Below are 23,101 nucleotides of genomic sequence, written 5' to 3'. Positions count from 1 at the left end.
CCATTGATGTCTAAGATGTCAAAACACAGTGCTACTATACTGGACACAGTCAGTATTAAATGTATGACTGTGAGTTGAAGTCACAGCAATCACCAAAGTCCCTTCACACAGTTGATTTGACAGAGGTTCGGACCCAAACAGATCTTTCAAATTGATGACCTTTAGATGGACCGTCAATATCGGACATGTAAAACCAAGGAATATATTCAATGTTCTATTGTAAGGATGCAGCAGTCTGTTTTCTATAGGCCCATTGAGTCCAGCATCAAGGAAAGAAAGAAATCATTTGAACAGTTACTGGAGGAGCAGATGACGATTGAAGAACAAAGACTGAAACAAGCTAACCTGCAGCAGGTAACTTTCATGAGGCCCATTTCATAGTAAACTAATTTTCACTTTGTCTTCTTGGGTTTTGACTTGGTGGGTCTTTTGTTCTTTTTGGAGATAAGCTGCTCTTTAGCCACGTTCACACGTTCAGTATTTTCCATCCATATTTGTAAGCCAAACCATGAGTGGGTGATAAATCCAGAAGTGGTGACGTGTTTCTATTATACAATTCCTCTGATTGTTCCACTCCTGGTTTTTGGCTTACAAATACTGATGTAAAATACTGACCAAATTGACCTTAGCAGCTGGGACCATGTGGAAGCTCTTGATTTTGACCTATACAAATGAAACCTAAAGTGGGGAAGATAAGTGTTTGATACACACATGATTTTGCAAGTTTTTCCACCTACAAAGCATGGAGAGATCTGTAATTTTTATAGTAGGTACACTTCACCTGTGAGAGACAGAATCGTAAAAAAATCCAGAAAATCACGTTTTATGATTTCTTCATAATTAATTTGCATTTATTGCATGTAATAAGTATTTGATACAATAGCAAAACAGAACTTAATATCCGATATAGAGACAAAACCTTTGATTGCAATTACGGAGGTCAGACGTTTCCTATAGTTCTTGACCAAGTTTGCACACACTGCAGCAGGGATTTTGGCCCACTCCTCCATACAGATCTTCTCAAGATCTTTCAGGTTTCAGGACTGTCGCTGCTGGGCAACATTGAGTTTAGCTTCCTCCAAATATTTTCTATTGGGTTCAGGTCTGGAGACTGGCTAGGTCACTCCAGGACCTTGAAATTCTAACTTAATTGCCTTGGCAGTGGGTTTAGGTTATTGTCATGCTGGAAGACCCAGCGACGACCCATCTTTCATGCTCTTACTGTGGGAAGGAGGTTGTTGGCCAAAATCTCACGATACATGACCACATCTAGGCTCCCTTCAATATGGTATAGTCATCCTGTCCCCTTTCCAGAAAAGCACCCCCAAAGTCTGATGTTTCCCCCAATATACTTTGTGGTTGGGAGTGTGCTTTTGGGGTTGTACTCATCCTTCTGAGGGCTGTGGAGTCTGTAAACCAAACGTCTGACTCCCAACTCCTCAGCAGTGGTCACTACTGAGCATATATGTAAAGCGCAGCAATCAGGAATAGGACAGACATTTATAAGACATTTCATAACTTTCCCAAATTCTTATGAAAAGATTTACAGCACATCCTGCATTGTACTACTGTACAAGTTTATTATATATATTTTAGGAGTCAGTCCATTTTACACAAACTCTACCAAAATGGACACCGACTCCAACTCCACAGCCCTGCTTCTTCTTACTCCAAACACGCCGAGTGGAGTTTATACCAAAAAGTTCTATTTTGGTCTCATCTGACCACATGACCTTCTCCCATGCCTCCTCTGGATCATATAGATGGTCATTGGTGAACTTCAAATGGGCCTGCACATGTGGTGGCGTGAGCAGTGGGACCTTGCGTGCCCTGCAGGATTTTAATCCTTGAAGTCATAGTGTGTTACTAATGATAATGTTTGCAACTGTCTTCCCAACTCTTTTCAGGTGGTTGACCATGTAGTTCTGGGCTGATTCCTGACCTTTTTCAGAATCAACCATACTTCTCAACTTGTGTTTCTTCCATTTTCTAATAAGTGTGCCAACAGTTGTTGCCTTCTCACCAACCTGGTTACCTATTGTCCTGTAGAACCAACCCAGCCTTGTGCAGGTCTACTATTTTGTCCCTGGTGTCCTTAGACAGCTCTTTGGTCTTAGCCATGGTGAAGAGGTTGGAGTGTGAGTTCAAACGGGCGCAGTTAATACAGGTGATGAGTGCAGAGTAAGGGGGCTTCTTAAAGGAAAAACTAACATGTTTGTGAGAGGCAGAATTCTTGCTGGTTGGTAGGTGATCAAATACTTATTTCCTGCTATAAAATGGAATTTAATTATTTAAAAATTATACAATGTGATTTTCTGTTTTTTTTTTTTAGATTCTGTCTCTCACAGTTGAAGCGTAGCGATGATAAAAATTACAGACCCCTCCATTCTTTGTAAGCGGGAAAACTTGCAAAGTCGGCAGAGTATCAAATACTTATTTTCCCCACTGTAGTGCTAAGATATAAAATGCAACACCAATCTGCAGTGAGATAGCGGTACTGTAGAAACGTATGTATAGCTCAGAGAACCCCTTTAAAACACTTGATGCCAACTAGCCAAATGTCCCAGGTATGAGCAGAGGATGAATTATGTGCCAGTAGAAAAAAAAAAAGGATAGGGCTTCCTAACGCTTTGTTTACATTTACATCAGAGCTACAATCACAGAATCTACAAAAATGGGATACACAAAATGATTGAATGCTGTGCTGTTTGGTCCAGTAAATAAGATGACCACCATTGTAGTCAGTTTGGTCCACCAGGCGCAGTTAGTTTCAATCATGTGTTGAACCAGATGTGAGCAAAGTCTGGATGTGATAGAAAAAGAGCACATATCTTTTCTGGCTAGAAAGTGGGGTGATAACACGAAGAAAAGCTCCTGTACCATCCCAGGATGTTACTGATGGCCATATAGAAAGAGACATAATCTTATTCCCAATGCCGTTTGCAGCTTCCCAATCTATTTTATACAGGGAGCAGTACGAAAGGTTGTACATTCTGTTTGTGTCCAGTTATTGCTGCATAATTACAACAATGGCAGGGAACGGGTTAAGAGAAGCCATGTAATTAAAGGGAATCTGTCAGCAGGTTTTTTTTTTATGTAATGTGAGAGCACCATGAGGTAGGGGCTCAGATGCTGATTTCAATGATATGTCATTTATTAGGCTGTGCGGTTTCAATACAATGAGTGTTTTATCAGCAGGAGATTATCATTGGTGGACTCTGTGCCCACATGCCTCCTGGTCCAATCCCACTCCCAGTTTGATTAGCAACTTATTGTCAATATACAATGTATACAGAAAGCTGCTAATAAGGGGTGTGGGCAGGGTTAGCTTCTGAGCTCTGCTACATCTAAAAACTGATTGTTTCACAACTGCTGCACTCAATAATCTAAGTGACACATCGCTGGAATCAGGATCTTTTTTCCTACATTATGCTTCTTTCAGATGAGATTGCTAAAACATGATGACAGATTTACTTTAATGGTCCTTTACATTTGTACTGCCCATATCATTATTTTCTTTTCTTTCTATCTATGAACGTAAAATGTCCAGATATTAATATTTTACTTCGTCTTATGCTAAAGGCCATCGAAGAACAATCAAAAAGTAAACCTGCTGTTAAAAGACCCTTCCTTCGTAAAGGCGAGGGGATTGCTAGATTTAAAAATGCACCTAAAAAACAAATCAAACATCAAGAAAACAAAGCAAATCCCCAGAAGGTCGGAGAAGTCCCCATTCCCCATAAAGTGGAGAAAGTTCACGTTCAAAGGAAAATATCACCATTAAGCAAAGATCCGACATCCGACACTGGGTCAGGATCAACTAAAACTACAGTTCTACCTGCAGGGGAGAAAAATGAGGCAACGCAGAAAAAAGCCATCCTTAAAAGCCATAACATAAAGCATAGTGTATCCTCAAGCACTGCACCCAGACAGCCAGGAGAGAAAACTCCTGTAAGTGGGGTGCGTAAGGTTACTTTGGAGAGAAAAAGTCTGCTCGAACTTGATAAAGAAAATGTGGAGAGCACAAAGTCAACTGCAGCAAGCAAACCGGTCAATAAGGTACACGATGGTGGCTCAAAAAAGGCCGACCTCACAGAGATGTCCTTCGAAATTTCCTTTCAGAGACGGGGGGTAAATTGGGAGAAGGAGAAGACGAAGGAACACTATGAATTAGATGAGTTTTTACTTCTTGAGCAAGCTGCAGAGGATCTCTCCTTTTCCAGCAACTCTTCCTTTGTCCAAAAACTTCTTGATCAGAATTTTCAGACTGACAGCCGCAGGTTATCATCTACACCAGTTAAATCTGCAGAAAAGCAGCCAGAAAAGGGGGGTAATTCTGCAAGGACTACGAGTGGGGGAAAGTTATTCATAAAAATGGAGGCGCAAGGGTCATTGCCAACAATTGCTCCTAATGCTGCACTTCCTGATCAAAGTGGAAAAAACTCATCCGTGTTACAGAGGACTAGTAAGGAAGCAAAAAAATCTCAAACTTCTGACCTGGTTTCAAGTGAAGGGGACTATGCATCGTCAGGGGATGAACATAGTAATTCTATTTCCAGTGAAAATGAAGATTTAGACAGTGATGGTAGCGTGAAGTATGAGGGCCCTATCACTGACCACCTTGAGGGTCCTTCTAAAAGGCTTAATAGAGACGGTAATGGCCGGGATTTTGATCTAGACTTGTCAGATGGAGAAGGTAATGACAGTAAGGAGAAAACACTACTGGCAGCAGACAGTAAAGGTGATGATGATTCTTCATCCTCGGACTCGAGTCAAATAGTGTTTGATGATGAACGGACGTGGGATGACCTTGGAAATGTGCAGAGTTTGCAAGGTGTTTATGAAAGTAATTTTGCTACTAAGCAGTTTATCCCATCTGAGTACACCAGTAACAGTCCTTCAGATGCCCTGGACAAAGCCATCACAAGGAAAGTGGCATCAAAAAATGGGGACCCACTTAAAGCTGCAACTAATAGTACACCAGATACTCCACCAGCTTCAGATCTCATTATGAAGTTGTTTCCAGCGCTAAAGCCCAAAGGAAAACCTGATGGATCGAGTGTAACCAAACCCACATCAAGTCAAGAAGGTCATGGTAAGAATATTGGAACTAATTTTAGTACTATATCGAAGGTGACCGTTTTCTTTTGCAGGTTTTAAGCTTAATGGGGGTGTCCAGGATGAGCATTTTATGACCTATACTCTGGATAGGTCTTCACTATCCGATTGCGGAGAATCTGACACATGGCACCCCCACTAATCAGTAGTAATTGGATGTAAAAAAATTTCTAATTCCACGATAGCTGCTTCTGGAACAGATATCAGCTGGTTGTGGGGGTGCTGGTATCAGACCCCCACCGTCCTGATATTGATGACCTAGCCTCTAGATCATTGGTCACGTCCTCGACAATCCTTATAAAAAAATTAGTTTATCAAAACTTTTGCGCCAGTCCTGAGCTATTCATATCCAAAGCAGGAAAGCAGCGCAAAATAATTGAATATTGGCACAAACCCGACATTGCCATTTCCGTGTGTGGTTCCACTATTACTCCCCAGCAACATGCCCGCTGTCTTGGGGTCATACTTGACTCCGAGCTTTCCTTTGCCCCCCACATTCGATGACTGGCTCGCTCTTGTCATCTGCACCTCAAAAACATTTCTAGAATTCGACCTTTTCTTACTTTTGACGCCGCAAAAACTCTTACTGTTTCTCTTATTCATTCTCGTCTCGACTATTGTAACTCTCTTGTAATCGGTCTCCCTCTTACCAAACTCTCCCCCCTCCAATCTGTCTTGAATGCTGCAGCCAGGATCATATTCCTCAAAAGTCGTTACACCGATGCCTCTACCTTGTGCCAGACATTACACTGGCTACCCATCCACTCCAGAATCCAGTACAAACTTATTACCGTCACCCACAAAGCCCTCCATGGCTCAGCACCACCCTACATCTCCTCCCTTGTTTCAGTATACCACCCTACCCGCGCCCTCCGTTCTGCTGATGACCTGAGGTTAGCATCCTCAATAATCAGAACCTCCCACTCCCGTCTCCAAGACTTTACACGTGCTGCGCCAATTCTTTGGAATGCACTTCCCAGGTCAATACGATTAGTCCCCAATCCCCACAATTTTAAGCGTGCCCTGAAAACGCATTTATTCAGACTGGCCTATCGCCTCAACACATTAACCCAATCTATCCCTGTGTGGCACAGCCAAAAGTTTTACCATAACCAGGTTCCCCGCATCATGTTCCCACATGCTTTATGCATCCATTAGCCCTTTGTACTGTTACACACTTAACATTATGGCTGGTCCATACAATCAGGGCAACTGTTACCACCCACCTTTTGTGTCTACCTCTTTCCTCATAGATTGTAAGCTTGCGAACAGGGCCCTTTTTCCTCTTGGTATTTGTTATAATCTATGTGATTGTTATGCTGTAATGTCTATTGTCTGTACAAATCCCTCCGAAATGTAAAGTGCTGCGGAATATGTCGGCGCTATAGAAATAAAATTTATTATAATTTATTATATATTAAGGAGGCCAAGTAAAGTTTTAACATCACAGAGTATTTTCTCTACTAATTGTCCCTATAATGTTTGCTTTCTTTATTTAACATCTTAGACGTATAGACTGGCTGTTATGGGAAAGTGTTTTTTCTTTTTTATGCTTTTCTTGAATGTTTATTTTTCACTGCTGATCTCCTACGTGGTATTGAGTAAATGTAATTTTCATTCCTTATTATTAATTAACTTATGGTATGTCTTTTACCTTATAATATACTTATTATTTTCCAGGAGACGCAGTTCGGTCTCAACTTTTGAAGGAAAAGCTCGTTGAATTAGAAACGGAAATTGAAAGGTTCAAGATGGAAAATGCCTCCCTGGCAAGACTTCGTGAAGACAAAGAAAAAACTCTTGAGACTCTAAGGTTTGATATGTTTTTTTTTTTTAAACCAGTTATTTTTATTTAGGTTTCAAAAGATTTTAAACAATAAACAGTGGATATCAATATACATGTAACAATTCACATATCTTGTAGTAATACAATCAAAGCCATCCCCCCTCCCCCCTCCCCCAATACTCCTTATGCCGGGTATACTTGAGAGTCTTAGCAATCATATCACCGCCATCCAGGTGGACCATATTTTTTTGAAAGTTCTTTCACCATGCCTTCGCCTGTAAATGCTTTCCTCTAAATGCATTACCGTACGTGTCTGAGCAATAAATTCCCTCCTAGTGGGGGGGTTCTGAATCCTTCCATTTTCGTGCTATTAGTTTGCGTGCCACATACAGCAAACTCGCTATTGCCACTTTGTAATGTTCTGAGACAGGTATCCCATCCACCTCCCCCAAAACACACAGCACTGGATTCCTGTCGAGCGTACATGCATAAACTCTCCCAATTTTGTTGATAACGACCAGCCAGTATGCCACCAGCCGCGGACACGACCATAGCATGTGTAACAGTCCGGCCTGGTCTGTGCCACATCTAGGGCAGCTAGAGTCTCCCCTCAAGCCCGCCTTGAATAGGACCAGCGGTGTTTTGTATGTTCTATGTATTACATATAATTGGGAGAGCCGTGCCTGCTCGCTTAGAGAGATCTTCGGGACATATTCAAGAATAGCCTCCCATTGTTCTGTTGTGAGGGTACCCACCTCCCTCTCCCATTTACTCTTTGCAGTGAGGTGATTGTCCCCCAGATAGGAGTGTAGTAGATCATGATATATGCTCGATATAACTCCCCTCGTCCCTCCCTTCATACACACAAAGTCTAGTACAATGTCGCCCTGAACTGTCATGGCTCCCAATCTACACTGTGCCCTCCAAGCATGTCGAAGCATATAGTATTGAAACCCCCATACCGAAGGCAAATCAAATTCCTCTCTCAATGTCTCAAAGGTCTTCAGGTCCGTTCCACTCTGCAGCTGGCACACATATCTCACTCCTTTCGCCTTCCAATTGCCCATTTGACGCAGTTTATTAAGTTCCGGCAGATGCTCATTGTCCCACACCGGTGAGTACCAAGTCAGCTCATCCACCCCTCTGATCCTTTTAATGGTGTCCCATACCTTCTGAATCATGCCTATGGTAGGATATGGTGCTCCCAGTTTCTTAAAGGTACCATCCTCTAGACCCTGGATAAGTGGGCGTCTCCCCGTCACATGTACCAGCACCCGGTGAGCTGCTCCTCCACAATCGAGCTCTCTCCATCCCCTGACATGCTGGCCCTGTACTGCCAAGAAATAGACCCATGGATTTGGTGCGGCCAGTCCTCCCTCTTCCTTTCCTTTTTGCAGAGTTCCAAATTTAATCCGTGCCTGCTTTTTGCCCCATATCAAGGATCTGAAGATAGAATCAATGCCCCGAAACCGTTTTTTGGGTAGCCATATCGGCGAATTGTGCAAAACATACATTAGTTGTGGCATAAGGACCATCTTAATCAGGTTAGTTCTACCCGTTACCGTTAAAGCCAATTTGCACCATGCACCTATTTTCCCTTTAAATTTCTCTAGCAGAGGAACCAAATTCAGACCAGTGAATCGTGACAGTGGAAGAGCTACCCATATCCCTAGGTATTTAAACTGTGAAACTAGCTGGAGTTGTTTCCCCCTCTCATCTATCTCCTCCGCTTCTATTGCTCTATCCACAGCCATGACATAAGACTTGTGCCAATTTATCTCCAGTGCCAATTTATCTCCAATGCACCCAAATTGTGTAATTACATCCATCGCGCACCCCAGTGTCTCTCCTGCACTTTCCAAAAACAACAGGATGTCGTCGGCATACAATGATATTTTTTCTTCCAGCTTCCCAAATTTAAATCCGACCACTCCCCTCTCAGCTCTGATCTTGGCCGCCAGGGGCTCCACTGCCACCGCGAACAATAGCGGGGACAGTGGACACCCCTGCCTTGTGCCCCTATGCAAGTCAAACATCCCGGACTGTTCTCCATTCACCTTAACTACCGCCTTTGGGGATGAGTACAATAACTTCACCCAGGCCATGAACGCGGGGCCGAATCCCATCAGTTCCCTTATTTTCCATAAGTATTGCCATTCCACGCTATCAAATGCTTTCCTAGCGTCCAATGACATCACTATTCTCCTGCCACCATTATCAGCAGGCAGTTGCATATTAAGAAATAATCTTCTTAAGTTAACAGCCGTGGAGCGGTTAGGCATAAAACCCGACTGGTCCTCGTGTATAATGGTATGTGCAACCCCGGTGAGCCGGGTGGCCAGGATCTTAGCGAGTATTTTGACATCCGTTGTCAACAACTAAATGGGCCTGTACGACTCTGCATCCATGGGATCTTTTCCCTCCTTCGGCAGAACTACTATCACCGCTTCCTCCATTGATCTCGGCAGTGCCCCTGTCACTAAAGCCTCATCAAACACAGATTTCAATTTCGGAGCCAACAGTTCCACTAACTCCCTGTACACCTCACCAGGTAGACCATCAGCTCCCGGTGATTTGTTATTGGGCATAGACAGTATTGCACATTCCACCTCCTCCACACTCACAGGTTCTTCCAACCTCAACCTATCTTCCTCAGACAATTTAGGTAGTGAAATGCCTTCCAAAAATTTCGCCACATCCCCCTCTGTGTCCCGTGCTCTCGAAGTGTACAGTGCCATGTAATATGCCTTGAAGACCTCCAGTATGTCTTTTGTGTCTGTCAGAGTCGCCCCTGTTTGATCTCTCAGTTTATACACCCTGGAAGACTCCCTCTGTGCCGCAGATATCACCGCCAACAAGTGACCCACTCTCTCTCCTTCTTCAAAGAATTGGGCTTGCTGAAATGCCCTTTTCCTCTCAGCTTGCATCATGTGCAGTTTATCAACTGCCTCCTGAGCCAATTTTAGTCTATTGTGAGCTTCACTCGTTGGCGCCAAAATCATGTCTGCCTCCGCTCTTGTCAGGTCATCCTTTATTTGTTGATCTGCCAATTTAGTTTTGGTCTTACACCTCGCAATCTCACTTATAAAAAGTCCCCTCATAAACGCCTTCATGGCATCCCATACCGTTGTGGCCTCAGTACTCCCTTCGTTCATTTGGAAGAAGTGCTCTAGCTCTTTGGTTATGCCACCCATGTCCACCACTTTAAGCCACGTCGGGTGAAGACGCCAACCTCCCCTCTGACCCTGAGCAGATCTCACCAGAAGCGTGACCACCATAGGACCATGATCCGAGAGAGTCCTCTGTAGGTATTCCACCTCCCCCACCATCCCGTCCATAGCGGTATCCCCCAAAGCCAGTTCTATCCTCGACAGTGTTCCATGTGTTGCCGAATGACATGAAAAAGTCCTCTTACCCTCATTTCGTACTCTCCACAGATCTACCAGCCCAAGTTCCCCTACATACTTACCAAAGGCAGTCATCCTGTCCTGTCCAGCTTCCGTACCTGCCGGTCTTACTTTATCCCAATAATCATTCATAGTGTTGTTAACATCTCCCATATTCAACAATGGAGTCTCCCCCCCCATCTGCCCGTTAGTTCCAGTACTGCTTGTAGTTTCTTTTTAGAGTAAGGTGGAGGGATATATAAAGCCACTAAAATCATTTTGTGTCCGAACAATCTGCAAGCATACTGCCCTTCACTGTCTACATGCACTTCTAGCTCTTCATAATGTGTGTTTTTGTGTATTAGGACTGACACCCCCCTGGAGTACGAGGAATAAGTAGAATGATATGTCTTTAGCATCCAGGCTCTTGACAACCAGTGCATAGTGTCTCTAGTGAGATGTGTCTCCTGCAAGCACGCGATCATAGGTTCACAGGATTTGATATGATTCAGAACAGCCGCCCTCTTAACCTTATCAGATATACCACGCACATTCCAACTTAACATCCGAACAGTACGGTTACTCATTGTGCATTAGAAAGAACAATCCATCATCATCAAGTAACATCATTACATTGTGGTCCCAATCATACCCGGTCAAACAGCATGAAAACCCCCATCTCTCTACAAATCCGCCCCACCCACCTCCCCCCATCCCTCTCCGCTTCCCCTCCCCCCACCCTTCCCCTTTTGCAGTTGTCACTCTCTCCCCAACGTGAGAGTGGGAGCAAGGTTTGATATGTTACTGGATCTTAATTCATCTCACTGTCCAAACAAATTTTAATTAATTACAGGGACTGTCTACTTCTGACTCCCTCCTTTTTTATTAGAAAGAGGGAACGGAAAGGGGAAAGTGAATTAAAAATTATACGTTATTTCATATATAAAATTGTCAAATTTAATTAAAATATTCATACATCAATCGATGTATGTATCGAGCACTAGGATTTAATTGGTATCATTATTGTTTTCCCATTATAATATATGGGCTAGTGGATTGCAGCAACAGTATATAACACATTGTAGCACATATAGGTGCAAATGTGAGTAGAGGCTGTTGATTAAGTTGCAAATAAATGCCGGTGGTCTCCAATTCAGTGTACACTTAGGAGAACATCGGCATTGCAGCCATACTATTACAGCAGAACTACAAAAATGACAAAAGTGCCGTGTGCATTCGATATATGTCATGTTATTTTGATATGCAAGCTGTTTTTGGTATGCACCTATTCAGACTAGTTCTAGATGTGCCGTCAGTTTTTTCTGTCATTTGTATGTTAGCGTTCTGACTGATTACTCCGCCCTTCATCGAGCTGTGATTTTAATTACATCCAATCACATTTTGGTTCCTATCTTCCTATAAATACAGGCTTTACCATGTTATTAGCTAGAGGTTAGTTCACACTAGGCAGTTAGAATAGGGACCCGGTCAATGAGATCACCTTGACGTTGGTGAATGGGTTCACATCTTTTGGCCAAATTTTGTGCTAAGTATCTCATATGTTTTTTCTAAATTCCAAAAGCCATTATGCTATTCACATTTCATATTTGATATGCCTTAATGCAATTGAGTGCAACCATTTCCTTATTTTGATATGTAAGCTGTTTTTGTACCTATTCAGACTAGGATGTGCCGTCAGTTTTTTCTGTCATTTGTATGTCATGGAGATCGTCAGCACTGTGCCTCGGAGCACTATGTCAATTGTGCTGGCACACACTGAAGTGGATCGATTTGCACCGCTCTCTGTAAGTGTGTTTAATTTGGAGGAAAGTGTGCTGCCATTCCACGCTGGTTTCTCTTCATTGCACATGTCTCATATCCAGAGACCTTGCAGCAATGAAGGTACCACGCAATCCCTATTTCGCTATTCCTGCATCTCGATCCGAGATCTAGCGGAGGTGAGGACAGCATGCGATGGCTAGGCAATTGGTGCCATATATTTTGAGACCAATGTCATTGAGGAAATGACCCTGAAGCGTATTTCGCCGGGGGAACCGGCTTTATAATAATAATAATAATAATCTTTATTTTTATATAGCGCTAACATATTCCGCAGCGCTTTACAGTTTTGCACACATTTTCATCACTGTCCCCGATGAGGCTCACAATCTAAATTCCCTATCAGTATGTCTTTAGAGTGTGGGAGGAAACCGGAGTACCCGGAGGAAACCCACGCAAACACGGGGAGAACATACAAACTCCTTGCAGATGTTGTCCTTGGTGGGATTCGAACCCAGGACCCCAGCGCTGCAAGGCTGCAGTGCTAACCACTGAGCCACCGTGCTGCCCTATTCTCTAAGGGCGGGAACCACCGCATTCGGAAGTCTTTTATACGTCTCCCCATGATTGACAGCTCTTACAGCCAATCTATGACAGTAGTAACCACTATGTCCATATTAACTAGCGGAACAGATGTAAATATATTCCCTGGCACCATATTTCTGCATCTATGCAGAATAGTAACTCAAGTTCTTACTCAGTGTATATACAGCTCTGGCAAAAATTGAGACCACTGCAAAATTTTCAGTTTGTCTAATTTTTCTCTTTATAGGTATATTTTTGAGTAAAATGTAAATTGCTCTTTTATTCTATATACTACTGACAACATGTCTCCGAATTTCCAAGCACTAAATTTTGTGTTTATTTTCAGAAAATGAGAACTGGTCATAACAAAAAAATGCAGTGCTTGCAGACCTCAAATACTGCTAAGAAAACCTCTTCATTATCATTGAGAAACAACAATACTAATGTTTTAACTCAGGAAGAGTTCAGAAATCAATATTTTGTGGAATAACCATGATTTTTAATCACAGCTTTCATGTGTCTTGGCATGCTTTCCACCAGTCTTTCACACTGCTTTTGGGTGACCTTATGCCACTCCTGGTCCAAAAATTTATACAGTTCTTCTTTGTTTGATGACTTGTTACTATCCATCTTCCTGTTGATTACATTCCAGAGGTTTTCAATGGGGTTCAGGTCTGGAGCTTGGGCTGGTCTTGACAGGGATTTGATGTGGTGGTCCTTCATCCACACATTGACCTAGCTGTGTGGCATAGCACATTGACCCGCTGGTAAAACCAGTCCTCTGTGTTGGGAACATTGTCTGAGCAGAAGAAATCAACTGTTTTTAATTCCTATTACTTTTGGGATATTAGGGTACCGTTACACGTAGCGATGCACCAGCGATCCCGACAACGATATCGATCGCTGGTGCATCACTAAGTGGTCGCTGGTGAGCTGCCACACAGGCAGATCTCACCAGCGACATAGCAGGGGTCGGGGGTCGCTACTTACCTGTCAGACGTGGTGATCCTGACGTCCTCCCGCCCGTGTCCACGCATCGCTCGTCGGCGCCACAGGAAGCCCAGCAGGAATCGAGGACGAGGAATGGCCCAGGCCGTTCTCGCGCGATCAGCGATCATCGCGGGGGAGCCGGTCGGAAGTGAGTGTCACATGTAGCGATATCGCTAGCAATATTGCTGCTATGTCACAAAATCAGTGACGTTACAGCAATATTGCTAGCGATATCGCTACGTGTAACGGGCCCTTTACTAGCACTTGTTTTGCCATCCAGCTTGTCCTATTGCAAGAGGATTGTGAACACCACAGCAGGGTTTTTTATACTTTCCTTTGTTAAATAAGATTTGGTCCAGGTGATCACCTAATCAGAAGCACATTAAGTAGAATGAGGTGTCCTCTGGTTGGAATTCAACTGACACTGGAATGGAATGGCTGTCAGACATGTAAAGAAGCTGATTTTTATACAACTGTGCAATGGGTTCTTAATTTTTGCCAAAGCTATAATATATAGATAGATATTTCACATATGTTTATAATCATTTACATATTATGAAAAATTTTTCATTGTGGATGTGTAGAATTATTAATAATCCATGGGGGTTGTCACTATGGATCAAAGGAATGGAGTACAATATATTCAATATTCACATAACTATATTTCATATCTATAGTCATCCAAAAGTATCCTAGGTGATCGTATTTATGGGTGTCAATGTTCCCTGGCCCTTTATTATCAAAACCTAAAGAAGTGCAATTTTCAAATAATTAGTGAATATTACCCTTGTTATCTCGTTGAAAATCAGAGATTAAAAACAAGGACACATTAAATTAAAAGGGGTACATAAAGCAAATTTATAGGAAACAACAAAAATTAAAATTCTCATTTAAGCCATGAGGGTTAACAGAGTTAATCCTAAAAATCCATTCACTCTCTTTCTTAAGGAGTGCCTTATCCAAATTTCCACCTCTGATATCCAATTTTTGTTGATAAATTGCCCATCCATTGAAATCTTTCCAACATAATCCATGAGCACCCTTGAAATGTCTAGCAATTGGAGTAAGTGCAAAGATTTTATTCTGTTCTTGTCAAAATTGATAATACTCCTTATGTGTTCTCGTATGCGGGTTTTCAGGTCTCTCGTGGTTTTTCCCACGTATTGTATGCGGGTATTCAGGTCTCTCATGGTTTTTCCCACGTATTTCAGCCGACAGGTACATTCTAAGCAATAAACTACACCAGTGGATAAGCAATTGAGATGTTGATGGAGTTTGAAAATTTTTCCAAAAGCATCTGTGAAGAATTTTTGGGGAAATAGAATCTCGAAAGCCCTGCACGTTTTGCAGGAAAAAAAACCCGTATCTCTCGTTAATGTTGTTCTTTCCACACGTTTGAAGTGGCTTGATGCTAAGAGGTTTGAAATAGAGGTAGTTTACGGTATCCTGAAGAGGCCCAAGGGATTATAAACCTCTGTAAATCTCCATCAGTTCTAAGAATGTTCCAATGTCGATTTAAAATATCCAACATTGCTGGCCAATCTTCATGATACTCTGTAATAAAGCGTATCTGGTTTTCCGGGTCCTGATTATGGGATTTTGGAATTAGTAAATCTTTCCTGTCCGTGCTCAAAGCGATGTTATATGCTTTCTTGATGGCCTTGAGTAATTCCTCCCAAGTAACCGCTCTCTTAGTTCCATAGCTCTATATTTAAAGCGTTCAAAGGTGGAAAATTTCTGACGCAAGTGTAGGAATTCCCCTTATCGGGATGGCTCTGAGAGTTGTTACCGAATGCGCACTCTCAGCATGTAATATGCTGTTTGTTACAGTCTCTTTCCTGTACAGATCCGTCTGTATTTTGTTCTCTTCATCTCTCTGCATCATTATACATAGGAAGGGGATATGGTTTTTATGTATAGAGTATTAATTTCAAATTCAATTCGTTATTGTTAAGAGTATCCGTGAACTCTCTCAGATGTAATGATTCAGAGAGATGAAGAGAACAAAATATAGACGGATGTGTACAGGAAAGAGACTGCAACTAACAGCATGTTACATGCTGAGAGTGCGCATTCTCATTTTTAATCTCGGATTTCTATCGCGATAACAAGGGTAATATTCACTAATTATTTGAAAATTGCACCTATTTAGGTTTTGATAATAAAGGGCTAGGGAACATTGACACCCATAAATACGATGTCCACAATAGTAATAATAGAATCACCTAGAATACTAGGATCCTTGTGGATGACTATAGATATGTAATATAATTATATGAATATTGAATATGTTCTAATCCATTCCTTTGATCCACAGTGACAACCCCCATTGATTATTAATAATTGTACACATCCCCAATGATAAAATATTCATAATATGTAAATGGACATAAATATATGTGAAGAGATTCCTACAGATAGATAGATATATAAATATAGATGTGTATGTACATGCATACATACTGAGTAAGAATTTGAGTTATCTATTCTGCATAGATGCAGACATATGGTGCCAGGGAATAGCCATCGCATGCTGTCCTCACCTCCGCTAGATCTCTAATCGAGACGCAGGAATTGCGAAATAGGGATCGCGTGGGAAAATCATTACAGAACCCAACAGGATATGAGACATGGTTTACATACAGTAAACCATTGCATATACTTTTTTTTTTTTTTTATATGTCCCTCACTAATAATGTTAGTAGTGTTTGTGTGCAAAATTTTGGAGCTGTAGGTGTTAAAGGATTAACTTACGCAAAAAAATGGCGTGGGCTCTTCGCCAGAGAGGGCAAGCCAGTGAATGAGGGCAGAAATTATTAGCCTAGAGATGGACCATTGTTTTTGCCCCGCCTAAAAAAAAATCTGCCCTCAGCCATCCCAGAAAAGGCGCATCTGTAGGATGCGCCAATTCTGGCACTTACCCTCTCTCTTCCCATTGCCCTATAGCGGGTAGCATATGGGGTAATAAGGGGTTAATGTCACCTTGCTATTGTAAAGTGACATTAAGCCTGGTTATTAATGGAGAAGTGTCAATAGGACACCTATCCATTATTAATCCACTAGTCTGAAAGGGTTAAAAAACACACACTTAAGAATAAAGACTTAATGAAATAATCACATTTTTTCCATCTTTATTTAACTCCCAATCGAAGCCATCGTTCTGTAAAAAATCCAAAATAAAAAAGCAACAATGTCCCATACCTGTCCTCCGTACAGTCAAGTCCCACGCCGCAATCCATCTCAAGGGGTTAAATAGTTTACAACCGGGAGCGGTGCTAATGTGACCGGCCCGGCTGTAAACCAGAGGCCTGACCGGAGATGAACTGATTAGCGTGGGAAAGTTTCTGAACTTTTTCCCACGCTGTCAGTTCACCGCGGGTCAGGCGGGGAGTCAGCGCAGCCTAAGTGACATCAGCGGTAGTCACTGAGGCTGCGCAATCCTCCAAGCAAATATGTAACTAATTGAGGGGAGTCCGGGCAGTGTGAACTCTTAAGTCACTTTATAGCAATTAAAACGAATATGTCAGCAGGTTTTTGCAATGTAATGTGACACTAGCATGATGGAGGGACAGAGATTCTGATTCCAGTGATGTGTCACGTAGTTTACTGGGTGCAGCAGTTGTGATAGAATCACAATTTTCTTTACTGCAGTTCTAGCAGAGCTCAAGAATGCGGAGCCCTGTATAACCCTGCCCTCACCTCTGATTGGCTGCTTTCTGCGTACAATGTATAGTAAAAAAAAAAGCTGCTTATCATTGCTGGGGCTAGGTTGGGCTATAAAGCATGTGGCAGCTTGTCCTGTAGTAATAATCTGATGCTAAAACACTGATTTTATTGAAACCATAAAACACAGCTGAATAAGTGATACATTTCTAAAATCAAGGTTTCAGCAACTACATCATGATGCTCTCAGATTGTATAGCCAATACCTGCTTACAGATTCCCATTAAATCTTTAGAGATTTTTTTTTAAGTTGTATCAATATTTGTGATTTTTATTTTAACAGGAAAGAAGTTGCAGATTTTGAACAGCAGAAGGCAAAAGAACTGTCCAGGATCGAGGAGTACAAAAAAGAGGAAATGAAAAAACTCCAAAAGGAGCGCAAAGTGTTTGAGAAGCATGCAAGTGCTGCACGAGCAATACCGGACAAGAAAGAACGGGAGGAAATCCAGGTGAGGGAAAAAACAGTTTGCCTTTTATCCATATGACTTATAGGTCCATTTTACAATTCATCATTAGTACCTACGAGAGATTGTTTTTCTTCTACAGTGTGCAAAAAAGGCAGCGTACGGCTATGTTCACATTGTATTTTGGAGCTTTAAAATTCTTATCAAATGCTTTGAAAACTCTTCTCTTTCATTTGTATAGGAGATCTACTCTCCTTTTCTTCGAAAGCTTTTATTTCTCCAACGCCTCATTGGGGGACACAGAGACAGTGGGTGTTATGTTGCTGGCCACTAGGAGGACACTAAGTAAACCAGAAAAAAAGTTAGCTCCTCCCCTGCAGTATACACTCTCTCGCTGGCTGAGATTTCTCCAGTTCTTGCTTAGTGTCTGTAGGAGGCACTTGGGTCTGGTTTCAGACCCCATCGTTTTTATTTTTGAATTTTCAGTAAATTTTTATTTTTTAATTAACGGAGTGAAGGGGGCGACTGTTCCTTTCTACGGCCCGCTCTCCCCCGAACCAACAACAGGCAAGCACGCGGAGTATACCTCCCCGTACACTTTCCTGCGACGAATGGGGCTGATTTCCCTTACGGTCGGTACTCCACGGATATGAGGGCAAGCGCAACAGGACGTAGCACAGGAGTGCATGGAGAAGGACTTGAGCAGCGCTTTTTTGGATGCCCTGAATCAGCCCCAGAGCTCTTCATCCCCCTACCACAGGGTGGATCGATTGAGCATACCCCTTTAAGACCTCCTCCAGCTCTGCTACATCGCCTGGAGGATGAGACAAGAAGACCCCGGACAGCGATGACCTGCCTGAGCACAGGAGTGGAGGTATGGGGTCGGGTCCTGCCCCCTGGGAGAAGCGCTGACTTATGGTGGTGAACCGGCGCTCCATCGCGGGCCCCCCCCCCCCCCCCCCGCTCTCGGCACGGGCAAAAATTTAGTCCCCGGCTTTTCCGGCCTACTAGGCCGCAATTTGATTAGCGCCGCCCGCGCTAACGTCGCCTTCCCCTCCTCTTGGCGCCTCTCATTACTTACGAGACGTGCAATTTTATTCTCGGGGGCCATGTCTTCAGCTGCTGTTAAGCCTTTCATGAGCGCTATGCCTGCTCTGGACAGCCGGATATCGGGTGACACCACAAGGCCACCGTTTTTTTTTTTTTTTTTTCCTCCTGGGGGACCCAGCACAGGACAGGGTAAGCTGCATCTGCCCTCAGATTAACCCCTTCACGGCACATTCCCTGCAGCTGCAGACACTCTGCCTTTAACCCTTCAGGAGTGCTATGCCTCAATCTAAGAAGGCTAAACGGGCTGTTAAAAAGGCACACCGAGTTTTTTACTGTGTGTACCACTTGCCATACCCAGTGCACAGACTATTCCGTTATACACGGACCTGCGCTCCAATGTCCCTCACCGCTGCTGTTGACAGGCCTCCCGCGTTTAGTAACCCTGACTGGGCTGCGTCCCTGTCACGGTTGGTGGAGTCTCTGACCCAGGCAGAAAGCGTCCTTGCCTCCCGCGGAGGGCTCTGGCGTCGGCCGGGAACCGTCCCCCAGCAGGGACCATACTCGTCCAAGGGGGACGGTCAGCGCCTCAGCATCGGCGACTCCTGTCTCTCGCTCACCCTCTCCTGAGGTTCACAGCAAACACGGCTCAGAATTCAAATCTGACACGTCAGCCCCTCAGAATCCCCCAACTGATCAATAGTCGCTTGATTCTCTTATAGAATCAGTCAACAAGATTCTGAGGTTGGATGAAGAAAATATTCCCGCTCCAGCACACCCTGGCTCATTTAAGCGAACCTAGAGTGTGAGCACGTTATTTACCAGCCGTCCAGTTACATAGGGATCGGCCACATGAGCGGTTCACAGGGCAAAAGTCTACTCAGGCTAAATACCCTTTTCATCCAGACCTAATGTAGGATTGGTTACAATCCCCTCCGGTCGACCCTCCTGTATCGCGTCTTGCTTCTAAAACGCTCCTATCTGTTTCTGAGGGTTCCTTAGTCAGAAGCCCCTCCGATTGTCAAATTGACTACCTTGCCCGTTAAGTTGTTTTTTTTTTTTTTTTGAAGCTTCAAGAAAATCGTTTTTTTTCCATCTCTCGCGGCAATTTGGGTCACTAAGGCAATGGCCGCTTGAGTAGGAGTCTTGATTACTTCCTTCCAAGGCACCAATCTTCCTCCGGAGGCAACCACTGTCGCCAGGCAGATAATTCACGCATCTGTCTTTGTAGTAGACGCTTCTTTTGATGCCGCCAATTGCGCGGCTCAAACTGCCGCTAATGTGATCTCCATTAGAAGACCCTTTATGGCTCCGCGGCTGGCGGGTGGATGCCACACCTAAAAGATCGTTGTCTTCTCTCCCCTTCCAAACGGGTCGTTGTTTTGGAGAGAAACTGGACCAACTCATTTCCGATACTACGGGGGAAAAAGTAAAATCCTTCCTCAACAATAGGGGCTGTTCGGCCGTTTCGCAACCAACAGCCGACGAGTTTTCGATCTTCTCGCAACAATTCCGGTTGGTCCTCCTCTACCTTCTTTTCCAGATCAGGTCGGTCCCTGTGCAGAGACAGATTCTCCCAGGTCTCATACAGACCTAACCGCTCTTGGAAACCCAGGCCTAGGGCTTCTGGATCTAGGGGAGCCAAATCTCATAGATCTACCCAATGACAAGTGGGTCAGGGAGCTGGTGTCCTCCGGATACGAGTGAGAGAATTTTCTTCTCCCCCCCCCCAACTCGGTGTATCCTTTCCTCTCCGCCCAAGGAAAGAGACAAGAGCCTTCCTTCGGGCTGTTCAGGCTCTGCTAAGGGTCGGAGTCATCATTCCGGTCCCTCACTGTGAAAGGTTCAGATGATTATTTTCAAACCTTTTTGTGTTTCCAAAAAAGGATGGGACGATGTGACCCATTCTGGGTCTCAAACTGTTAAATCAGTTGTCAGGGTATGGTGATTCCGAATGGAATCTCTCCGATCAGTTGTCGCTTCCATGGAAAAAGGAGATTTCCTACCATCCATCGACATCAAGGTCGCTTACCTTCATGCATTTCACAAGGAACACTTCCAGTTCTTTGCCTTGCCCTTTGGACTCGCCACCGCCCCCAGGGTCTTTACCAGGGTCATGGCCATTCTCCACTCTCGGGGAGTGGTGGTGTTACCGTATCAGGACTACCTGCTCATCAAGGGTCCGTCCCTTCCAGCCTGCCAGGAATCCATGGATAACAGTAAATACACTTTCTCGCCTGGTGTGGAAGATAAACTTTTAAAAGTCTTTCCCACAACCGGCTCAGCAGATTACCCCTTTAGGGATGATCTTGGACCCTTCCTGCGGGTTGGTCATTCTCCCTCCAGGAGAGACCTAAGCCTTACAACGGGCAGCATGACTGTTTTCTCACTCCATTCGTTTCGGCATGAGAGTTCTAGGAAAGTTGGTGTCAGCGATGGATGCAGTTCCATTTGCACAGTTCTACCTCTGTCCCTTACAACGCGTTGCTGTTGGCTTAGGACAAGAACCCGTTCTCCTTGGACCGTTGGATCCCTCTGTCCCTGTGGGTCAGACAATCCCTCAGGTGGTGGACACTGAGGTCCTCCCTGAATCAAGGCAGGTTTTTTCTCCCTGTAAGATGGTTGGTAGTAACCACCGACGCAAGTCTCCTCGGCTGGGGAGCAGTCTTTCGTCGCCACACAGCACAGTGTCGTTGGTCAACCCGAGAGTCAGTCTCCCCATCAACATTTTGGAGATGCAAGCGATCAGATTAGCTCTACGGAGTTTCCACCGTCTCCTTGCAGGTCACATGAGGATCCAATCCGACAACGCCACGGCTGTAGCGTATATCATCCGCCAGGGAGGTACCCAGAGCAGGATGGCCGTGCACGAAGCGAGTCACATCCTCCATTGTGCCGAGTGTAGAAAATTGGGCGGCAGATTTTCGCAGTCGCCAAGGCATTGTCTCGGGGAAGTGGTCTCTTCATCCGGAAGTTTTTTCAACAGATTTGTCATCGTTAGGGGACTCCAGATGTGGATCTCATGGCCTCAAGACTAAACAGCAAGGTTCCTCGGTTCATTGCCCGATTGCGTGATCCATGCGCCATCGGAGCGGATGCCCTAGTTCTGCCATGGCACCGGTTCCGGCTCCCGTACATCTCCCCCCCCCCCCCCTCTTCCCTTGCTTCCGAGGGTCATAAAGAAGATCACATCGGAGGGAGTACCAGTGATCCTTGTCACGCCAGATTGGCCGAGCATGGTATGCAGAACTAATACAACTTGTTGCCGACGTCCCCTGGCGACTTCCAGATTGCATGGATCGACACTCGCAGGGCCCGATTTATCACCAGAACTCCGGGGCCCTGTCTTTGACGGCGTGGCCGTTGTATCCTGGATTTTAGCACAGGCTGGGTTCTCTCACGTGATTTCCACCATGATTAGTACTAGGAAGCCTGTGTCCATGTGCATCTATCACCGCACCTGGAAAACCTTTTCCTGGTGCAAGGATCATGGTCGATCACCTCTGGTGTTTTCCATTCCGGCCATATTGGAATTCCTTCAATCTGGTTTAAAATCAGGCCTCGTGCTCAGCTCGCTCAAGGGCCAAATTTCGGCCTTGTCAGTGCTTTCCCGACGAAAAATTGCCACCAAACGTCAGGTCAAGACGTTCATTCAGAGAAGTTTCCCATGTGGCGCCTCCTTATAGAAGGCCATTGGAATCATGAGACCTTAACCTGGTTCTCAGGGCCTTACAGGAGGCTCCTTTTGAACCGCCGCAGGACGTGTCACTGTCCGTCCTCTCTTGCAAGGTGGTCTTTCTAGTGGCAATTACGTCAATCAGACGAGTTTTGGAATTGGCAGCTCTGTCCCGCCTTTCTCCGTTCCTGAATTTTTCATCAGGAAAAGGTAGTTCTCAGGACGTCCCCGTCCTTCCTGCCCAAGGTCGTCTCCTCCTCCATCTCAACGAGGGAATTGTTTTGCCTTTCCTTTTGTCCGGCGCCAGTCCATCGCATTGAGAAGGCCCTCCACACCCTGGTTGTGGTTAGGGCACTGAGACGGTACATCTCCCGGACGGCTCCCTGCCACAAGTCAGATGCCCTGTTCATGCTTCCAGAGGGGCATAGGAAGGGTCTAGCCGTGTCAAAGCAACGCTAGGTGGATTCCTCTGGCGATTCAGTAGTCCTACTGTATCAGGAACGCGCCTGTCCCAGTGGGGATTGAGGCGGACTCTACCTGGTCAGTGGGTGCCACTTCGGCACCAGGCCTCGGCAAAACAGGTCTGCAAGACTGCGACTTGGTCCAG

At 44.4% G+C, this 23,101-nt stretch overlaps 1 protein-coding gene across 2 annotated transcripts in view; it reads left to right on the top strand.

Annotated features, from left to right (window-relative positions):
• CPAP (centrosome assembly and centriole elongation protein) overlaps nt 1–23,101 on the top strand; it is a 73,787-nt gene that overhangs the window by 16,118 nt on the left and 34,568 nt on the right. For both annotated transcript variants that reach the window (XM_073583107.1, XM_073583108.1), the window contains 4 exons: nt 249–354; nt 3,583–5,095; nt 6,799–6,931; nt 17,651–17,816. In XM_073583107.1, coding sequence (XP_073439208.1) covers nt 249–354; nt 3,583–5,095; nt 6,799–6,931; nt 17,651–17,816 — 1,918 coding nt within the window. The remainder of the gene's footprint in view (nt 1–248; nt 355–3,582; nt 5,096–6,798; nt 6,932–17,650; nt 17,817–23,101) is intronic.

The sequence above is a fragment of the Dendrobates tinctorius genome, unplaced genomic scaffold (genome assembly GCF_039654945.1).
Source record: "Dendrobates tinctorius isolate UK_male_01 unplaced genomic scaffold, ASM3965494v1 ptg000075l, whole genome shotgun sequence".
Taxonomy (NCBI): Eukaryota; Metazoa; Chordata; class Amphibia; order Anura; family Dendrobatidae; genus Dendrobates; species Dendrobates tinctorius.
Note: the sequence above shows the minus strand (reverse complement) of the source record. Positions and strands in the feature narration are given on the sequence as shown.